Raw genomic sequence first — 9,700 nt, forward strand, 5'->3', positions numbered from 1 at the left:
AAATATTGGTAGACATTAATTTTGGAAATAACTCGTTTCCCCACTTCCATACAACATAGAATTTTGCAAAGCCTGTAGCCTTACATAGGTTAATCACCAGCAATCTCTTTCCATACGAAACTGTTTTAAATTTTACTGGAAAAACAATCCGTTTTCTCAGTGAAACCTTTTGCTTAACTTGCTAACATAAACGATTAACAAGCAGGAAGTGCAATTGTGGGGTCTCAGCTAATTATCACCTGTTTAAATCATTGCGGAAATGTTTTTAAGTCATGTAAGCGGCGGCGGCTTAAATGGAAACGGTATATTAATAGCTAAGGGATTGACATAAAGTTGACTGTCACTTTTAGATAGGCTTACAGAAAGAATAAATTTATTTCTATTGGTAGAATTATACTTGTAAAAACAGTGGAGGGTTTTGAGGGGGGGGGTCTAGGTAGTAAAAAGAACATATTTTATGTTTTCTAGTGAGTATAAAGATAGCATAGTGGAGTTTGTATTGTGGAGGAGGGGGGACTTACCTAAATATACTGGAGGGTGATCAAGGAAAGTAATTTTATTTTGAAAATAAAAAATGAAAATGTACTAAAACAGAACTCACATTGCTAATTCTGGCTGCCAAGACTTCAAGATCGATAATTTCATGTGTTATATCCATTGTGTCCTGGAACTTTCTGATAATTTAATCACATTGCATGTCTGTTATATACGAAATCTCAAGGGCGAATTGTTATGTAATGGGGAAAATCATATGTAAGCGATCCTCTGATTGGCTGAGAAGGGGGATGTAACTGAGTCTCTGATTGGTTGAGAAGGAAACACGTGATCCTGTTTCCTATTCCTGGATCATAACTTTCGCCCCCAGCGTGCACTTGGCCAAAACAACAACAACAAATAAATTGACCTTGGAAACAATTTATTCCCCTTTCATAAATCAATAATTCCCCGAGCGATTATGTAAATCACCCCTCATGTCATTACACGTGGCCAAACAACAACAGATCGATAATCCTTGAATAAATTATGTAAAAAATTTGTAGGTGGCAGCAGGGGTGAGGGGTGGGAGTCAATAAGGCCATTCTACTTCTGTTAATATTTTAATTCCATCTGAATGAATTGTTCTCTGTCCATTTCGTTTGGAGTACCAGTCCTGGTTGAACTTCCTTGAAGTAATGATATTAGGGCTGTTTTAAAAAAATTTTTTAAACAATTTTAATGATTGAATTTTAATGTAAGTTTCTTTTATAGTGTTTTTGTTCTCTTCGTCTGCTTTGCTGAGCACGGCCCTTGGATATAGGGTTGAAATATTCATTTAAAGTTGCGTTCCACTGTCTTGTATAAAAATTTCCCTGTTGTTCTACTTATTTGCTTATAATGGAAAGGCAGTGGGGTCTTCGTCGCTATTTGCGTCTAGCTTACGGGGAGCAGTTGACTTAATACATCTTTTATCCTCAAAAAGAAAATCTCTTGAAAATTTTTTTTGTGAAAATCTGTCCACGGTTGATTATTCTCAGGTTGTACGATTGGAAAAGAATTTATTTAGTCTAGATTTTCGTTTGTCTAGAGAACGTCTTTATAAGAAATTGGAATGAGGTATGAATCTTCGACGAATCATCGTGTTTATACCCCGATGTTTACTCCAGGACCCGCTATTGTTAATCTCTCCTCTAGAGCTCTTGAACCTAAGGAAATCCAAACTCTTGAAAAAGGTCCGAAATTTTCTTTTCCACCAAAACAAGTTCCTGTGGCATATATTGTTTCCTCCTTAGAATCTTCTTTGCACAAACACTACACATCCATTTCTAGCCCAGATGAAGTAAGGTCTTGTTTTATTAATACACTTTACGGCAGCCAAAAAAAAGTTACATCTCATACTAATTTGACACCAGAAATTTCGCACGATATGAAAATCTTGTCTAATCTTCGCAAAGACCCTTCAATTATAATAACTAAACCAGACAAGGGAAATTCACTTGTAGTCATGGATACCTTAGATTACGATAATAAAATTTATTCACACTTAAATGACACAAATACATATACTTCCATGACTCACGACCATACTGATAAGTTTGCAAATAAAATTAAAACCGAATTAAAGAATATAAAAAAAAGGCAAAATCACCCCACAATAGATTGTGAGGTTTTAATGTCCCTAGTCTAAATTTGTAATAAGTATTCAATGTATTTTCAGTTCCGTAATTCTTTTTTTCAACAAAAACATGGTCTCCCTTTGGGGAGGCCGCTATCTGGGTTATTAGCGAACATTTATGCAGAACACCTTGAAAGTTGGGCCTTAAATTCATATTTTTTAAAACATGTATATTGGTGGCGTTATACGGATGATGAAATATCGCTCTGGAATTATGGGGATAATGAATTTAGGGGCTTTCTAGATCACTTTAATACATTTGACCGAAATTTACAATTTACTTTAGAAATTGAAAATGCAAATAAATTACCGTTTGTGGATGTTTTAATTATTCGTGACATTGATAAACTGGATTTTACAATTTACAGAAAACCCACACAAAATAACAGATATCTACATTTTAAATCCAATCACCCACCACAAGTTAAAAGAAGTGTTGTTACATCTCTTGTTGACCGTGCCCTAAACATTTGCTCTGAATCTTACATCACAGATGAGCTAAATTTTATTAGAGACATACTTTTTGGAAACGGTTATCCTATTGTCTTTATTAACAATACAATTAGCCGAAGATTGGCAAAACACTCCCGTGAAATTAAGGCTCTTTTGCAATGTGAAGTTCCCGTCAAGCCCTCAAATATAATTTACCTTCCATATATTCCAAAAGTCACTACAAGTTTAAAAAAAAGTTTGCACACAAAATAATTTTTATGTCGTATTTACAAATAATTTTAAAATCATGAATTTATTAAATTCTGGTAAAGATATAACCCCAGTTACTCGCCAGAGAGGGGTTTATCAAATACCATGTGACTGTGGCCTTTTTCATGATGGTAGAACCCATTAAAATTTAGAAAAACGCCTGCAACAACACAAAGATGACATAACTAAAGCTTTAAATTCTAATAATACAAATATTTCCTTTGATTCTGCTTTAAGCAGTCACATATATGATAACCCTAGTCATAAAATACTTTTTGAAGAAACTTGCCTTATTAGCAATGATTTAGGCATAAAACAGGTTGTTCGAGAGGCAATTGAAATTAACATCAAAATAAATAGTAATATTTCTTTAAATAGAGATTTGGGGGAATATTCGCTTAATTCCCTATACACAAATTTAATTAAAAATAATTTGACTAATTATATTAAAAAACCAGTAAATAAACCCACTCAACCTATTACGAATAGACTTTCTAGGCTGGCTGCCAAGAAGGCGAGACTAGCTTTAAAAGCTTGTCTATAAATATTGTAATTCCATCTGAATGAATTGTTCTCTGTCCATTTCGTCTGGAGTACCAGTCCTGGTTGAACTTCCTTAAAGTAATGATATTAGGGCTGTTTTAAAATTTTTTTAAACAGTTTTAATGATTGAATTTTAATGTAAGTTTCTTTTATAGAGTTTTTATTCTCTTTGTCTGTTTTGCTGAGGACGGCTCTTGGATATAGGATTGAAATATTCATTTTAAGTTGCGTTCCACTGTCTTGTATAAAAATTTCCTTGTTGTTCTACTTATTTGTTTATGATGGAAAGGCAGTGTGGTCTTCGTTGCTATTTGCGTCTAGCTTACGGGGAGCAGTTGACTTATGATATCTTTTATTTTATTAGTTTAGGCAAAAAATATTCTAATATTATTAATCAACAAAAGTTTTTAGAATCTTGTAGAAATGAAAATATTATTCCTAAGTCTTTAAGATATAAATTGCATTTAAATACCCGGAAAGAAGCGTAATTCGCGCACACATTACATTTAAAAACTCTAGTCCACATTATTAAGGACAAAAACGACATATTATTTCCTCAGAAAGAAAATCTCTTGAAAAATTTTTGTGCGAAAATCTGTCCACGGTTGATTATTCTCAGGTTGTACGATTGGAAAAGAATTTATTCAGTCACGATTTTTGTTTGTCTAGAGAACATCTTTATAAGAAATTGGAATGTCTGAGGTATGAATCTTCGAAGAATTATCGTGTTTATACCCCAAGGTTTACTCAAGGACCCGCTATTGCTAATTTCTCCTCTAGAGCTCTTGAACCTAAGGAAATCCAAACTCTTGAAAAAGGTCCAAAATTTTCTTTTCCACCAAAACAAGTTCCTGTGGCAGATATTGTTTCCTCCTTAGAATCTTCTTTGCACAAACATTACACATTCATTTCTAACCCAGATGAAGTAAGGTCTTGTTTTATTAATACACTTTACGGAAGCCAAAACAAAGTTACATCTCATACTAATTTTACACCAGAAATTTTGCACGACAAGAAAATCTTGTCTAATCTTCGCAAAGACCCTTCAATTATAATAACTAAAGCAGACAAGGGGAATTCACTTGTAGTCATGGATACTTTAGATTACGATAATAAAATTTATTCACACTTAAATGACACAAATACATATACTTCCATGACTCACGACCATACTGATAAGTTTGCGAATGAAATTATAACCGAATTAAAGAATCTAAAAAAAAATGGCAAAATCACCCCACAATTGTATAATAAATTTTTCCCCCGAGGTAGATTTTGCCCAAAGTTTTACGGTTTACCGAAATTACACAAGAAAGGTATTCCCTTAAGGCCAATTGTAGCATGTACGAAAGCCCCTGCTTCCAATATTGGAAAGTGTTTGTGTACAGCCTTCAAACCGTTGCTTTATTCTCAAAAATCTTACATATGTAATTCGGTAGATTTAGTAGAAAAACTTGAAAGTGCAAGCATTTCAGAAAATACAATAGGAAGTAGTTTCGACATAGTTTCTATGTGCACAAATATTGATATAGCAATATCTGAGCAGTTACTAAAAAATAAAATAGAAGAAAACTATCATTTAATTGAAGATTCAACAACAGGAATAGATTGTGAGGTTTTAATGTCCCTAGTCAAAATTTGTAATAAGTATTCAATGTATTTTCAGTTCTGTAATTCTTTTCATCAACAAAAAATGGTCTCCCTATGGGGTCGCCGCTATCCGGGTTATTAGCGAACATTTATGTAGAACACCTTGAAAATTGGGCCTTAAATTCATATTTTTTAAAACATGTATATTGGGAGCGTTATAAGGATGATGTAATATAGCTCTGGAATTATGGGGAAAATAAACTTAGGGGCTTTCTAGATCACCTTAATACATATGACCGAAATTTACAATTTACCTTAGAAATTGAAAATGCAAATAAATTACCGTTTCTGGATGTTTTAATTATTCGTGACATTGATAAACTGGATTTTACAATTTACAGAAAACCCACACAAAATAACAGATATCTACATTTTAAATCGAATCACCCCCCACAAGTTAAAAGAGGTGTTGTTACATCTCTTGTTGACCGTGCCCCAAAAATTTGCTCTGAATCTTACATCACAGATGAACTAAATTTTATTAGAGACATACTTTTTGGAAACGGTTATCCTATTGTCTTTATTAACAATACAATTAGCCGAAGATTGGCAAGACACTCCCGTAAAGTTAAGAGTCTTTTGCAATGTGAAGTTCTCGTCAAGCCCTCAAATATAATTTACCTTCCATATATTCCAAAAGTCACTACAAGTTTAAAAAAAGTTTGCATACAAAATAATTTTTATGTCGTATTTACAATTAATTTTAAAATCATGAATTTCTTAAATTCTAGTAAAGATATAACCCCAGTTACTCGCCAGAGAGGGGTTAATCAAATATCATGTGACTTTGGCCATTTTTATGTTGGTAGAACCCATCAAAATTTAGAAAAACGCCTGCAACAACACAAAGATGACATAAGTAAAGCTTTAAATTTTAATAATACAAATATTTCCTTTGATTCTGCTTTAAGCAGTCACATATATGATAACCCTAGTCATAAAATGCTTTTTGAAGAAACTTGCCTTATTAACAATGATTTAGGCATAAAACAGGTTGTTCGAGAGGCAATTGAAATTAAAATCAAAATAAACAGCAATATTTCTTTAAATAGAGATTTGGGGGAATATTCGCTTAATGCCCTATACACAAATTTAATTAAAAATGATTTGACTAATTATATTAAAAAAGTAGTAAATAACTCCACTCAACCTATTAAGAATAGACCTTCTAGGATGGCTGCCAACAAGGCGAGACTAGCTTTAAAAGCATGTCTGTAAATATTTTAATTCCAATTTAATGAATTGTTCTCTGTCAATTTCGTTTGGAGTACCAGTCCTGGTTTAACTTCCTTGAAGTAATGGTATTAGGGCTGTTTTAAAAAATTATTTAAACAGTTTTAATGATTGAATTTTAATGTAAGTTTCTTTTATAGTGTTTTTATTCTCTTCGTTTGTTTTGTTGAGGACGGCCCTTGGATATAGGGTCGAAATATTCATTTAAAGTTGCGTTCCACCGTCTTGTATAAAAATTTCCCTGTTGTTCTACTTATTTGCTTATGATGGAAAGGCAGTGTGGTCTTCGTCGCTATTTGCGTCTAGCTTACGGGGAGCAGTTGACTTATGATATCTTTTATTTTATTAGTTTAGGCAAAAAACATGCTAATATTATCAATCAACAAAAGTTTTTAGAATCTTGTAGAAATGAAAATCTTATTCCTAAGTCTTTAACGTATAAATTGCATTTAAATACCCGGAAAGAAGAATAATTCGCGCACACATTACATTTAAAAACTCAGGTCCACATTATTAAGGACAAAAAACAAAAACGACATATTATTTCCTCAGAAAGAAAATTTCTTGAAAAAGTTTTATGTGAAAATCTGTTCACGGTTGATTATTCTCAGGTTGTACGATTGGAAAAGAATTTATTTAGTCACGATTTTCGTTTGTCTAGAGAACGTCTTTATAAGAAATTGGAATGTCTGAGGTATGAATCTTCGACGAATCATCGTGTTTATACCCTGAGGTTTACTCCAGGACCTGCTATTGTTAATCTCTCCTCTAGAGCTCTTGAACCTAAGGAAATCCAAACTCTTGAAAAAGGTCCAAAATTTTCTTTTCCACCAAAACAAGTTCCTGAGGCAGATATTGTTTCCTCCTTAGAATGTTCTTTGCACAAACACTACACATCCATTTCTAACCCAGATGAAGTAAGGTCTTGTTTTATTAATACACTTTACGGCAGCCAAAAAAGTTACATCTCATACTAATGTGACACCAAAAATTTTGCAAGACATGAAAATCTTGTCTAATCTTTGCAAAAGCCCTTAAATTATGATAACTAAAGCAGACATGGGAAATCCAATTGAAGTCATGGGTATCTTAGATTACGATAATAAAATTTATTTACACTTAAATGACACACATATATATAATTCCATGACTCACAACCATGCTAATCAGTTTGCGAATAAAATTATAACCGAATTAAAGAATCTAAAACAAAATAGCAAAATCACCCCACAATTGTATAATAAATTTCTCCCCCGAGGTAGCTTTTGCCCAAAGTTTTACGGTTTACCGAAATTACACAAGCAAGGTATTCCCTTAAGGTCAATTGTAGCATGTACGAAAGCCCCTGCTTCCAATACTTGAAAGTGGTTATGTACAGCCTTCAAACCGTTACTTTATTCCCAAAAATTGTACATTTGTAATTCGGTAGATTTAGTAGAAAAACTTAAAAGTGCAAGCATTTCAGAAAATACAATAGTAAGTAGTTTTGACATAGTTTCTATGTACACAAATATTGATGTAGCAATATCTGAGCAGTTACTAAAAAAATTAAATAGAAGAAAACTATCATTTAATTGAAGATTCAACAACAGGAATAGATTGTGAGGTTTTAATGTCTCTGGTCAAAATTTGTAATAAGTATTCAATATATTTTCAGTTCCGTAATTCTTTTCATCAACAAAAAAATGGTCTCTCTATGGGGGTGCCGCTATCCGGCTTAATAGAAAACATTTATGTAGAAGACCTTGAAAATTGGGCCTTAAATTCATATTTTTTAAAACATGTATATTGGGGGCGTTATATGGATGATGTAATATTGCTCTGGAATTATGGAGAAAATGAACTTAGGGGCTTTATAGATCCCCTTAATACATATGGCCGAAATTTACAATTTACCTTAGAAATTGAAAATGCAAATAAATTACCGTTTCTGGATGTTTTAATTATTCGTGACATTGATAAACTGGATTTTACAATTTACAGAAAACCCACACAAAATAACAGATATCTATATTTTAAATCCAATCACCCCCCACAAGTTAGAAGAGGTGTTCTTACATCTCTTGTTGACCGTGCCCTAAACATTTGCTCTGAATCTTACATCACAGATGAACTAAATTTTATTAGAGACATGCTTTTTGGAAACGGTTATCCTATTGTCTTTATTAACAATACAATAAGCCAAAGATTGGCAAGACACTCCCGTAAAATTAAGGGTCTTTTGCAATGTGAAGTTCCCGTCAAGCCCTCAAATATAATTTACCTTCCATATATTCCAAAAGTCACTACAAGTTTAAAAAAAGTTTGCATACAAAATAATTTTTATGTCGTATTTACAAATAATTTTAAAATCATGAATTTCTTAAATTCTGGTAAAGATATAACCCCAGTTACTCGCCAGAGAGGGGTTTATCAAATACCATGTGACTGTGGCCATTTTATGTTGGTAGAACCCTTCAAAATTAAGAAAAACGCCTGCAACAACACAAAGATGACATAACTAAAGCTTTAAATTCTAATAATACTAATATTTCCTTTGATTCTGCTTTAAGCAGTTACATATATGATAACCCTAGTCATAAAATGCTTTTTGAAGAAGCTTGCCTTAGTAGCAATGATTTAGGCATAAAACAGGTTGCTCGAGAGACAATTGAAATTTAAATCAAAATAAATAGTAATATTTCTTTAAATAGAGATTTGGGGGAATAGTAGCTTAATGTCCTTTACACAAATTTAATTAAAAATGATTTGACTAATTATATTTAAAAAACCAGTAAATAACTCTACTCAATCTATTACGAATAGACCTTTTAGGCTGGCTGCCAAGAAAGTAAGACTAGCTTTAAAAGCTTGTGTGTAAATATTTTAATTCCATCTGAATGAATTGTTCTCTGTCCATTTCGTTTGGAGTACCAGTCCTGGTTGAACTTCCTTGAAGTAATGATATGAGGGCTGTTTGAAACATTTTTTTAAACAGTTTTAATGATTGAATTTTAATGTAAGTTTCTTTTATAGTGATTTTATTCTCTTCCTCTGTTTTGCTGAGGGCGGCCCTTGGATATAGGGTCGAAATATTCATTTAAAGTTGCGTTCCACTGTCTTGTATAAAAATTTCCCGGTTGTTCTACTTATTTGTTTATGATGGACAGGCAGTGTGGTCTTCGTTGCTATTTGCGTTCTTTCCCTTTCCAAACCAGACTTGGAAATTTTCCAATGACGAGGATAATATTTAATTTGCAAAATTACTTCCTCAGGCTGTGGAAATCTTTCAAGATCTGTAAAATACTCAAGCAAGCATCAGTAAACAAAAGGCTGCAGTCTTAATTAATTTGTTCATTAGTCTGTCTAAATTGAAAAGCCCATACAAAACAAACAAGAATCAAACAGTTTGTTGTAACGAACTGTAAGTAAGGAGCGACC

General features: G+C 32.7%; 1 protein-coding gene across 1 annotated transcript; it reads left to right on the forward strand.

Moving 5' to 3' along the window:
* Positions 1-1,588: 1,588 nt before the first annotated feature.
* On the forward strand, positions 1,589-5,129 carry LOC148953606 (uncharacterized). The gene is made up of 2 exons (XM_089088028.1): positions 1,589-1,816; positions 4,017-5,129. The coding sequence occupies exons 1-2, from the start codon at positions 1,589-1,591 to the stop codon at positions 5,127-5,129; spliced, it is 1,341 nt and encodes a 446-aa protein (XP_088944154.1).
* Positions 5,130-9,700: the final 4,571 nt, after the last annotated feature.

Source organism: Artemia sp. Qi Xiang Cuo, chromosome 4 (genome assembly GCF_049724085.1).
Source record: "Artemia sp. Qi Xiang Cuo chromosome 4, ASM4972408v1, whole genome shotgun sequence".
Taxonomy (NCBI): domain Eukaryota; kingdom Metazoa; phylum Arthropoda; class Branchiopoda; order Anostraca; family Artemiidae; genus Artemia; species Artemia sp. Qi Xiang Cuo.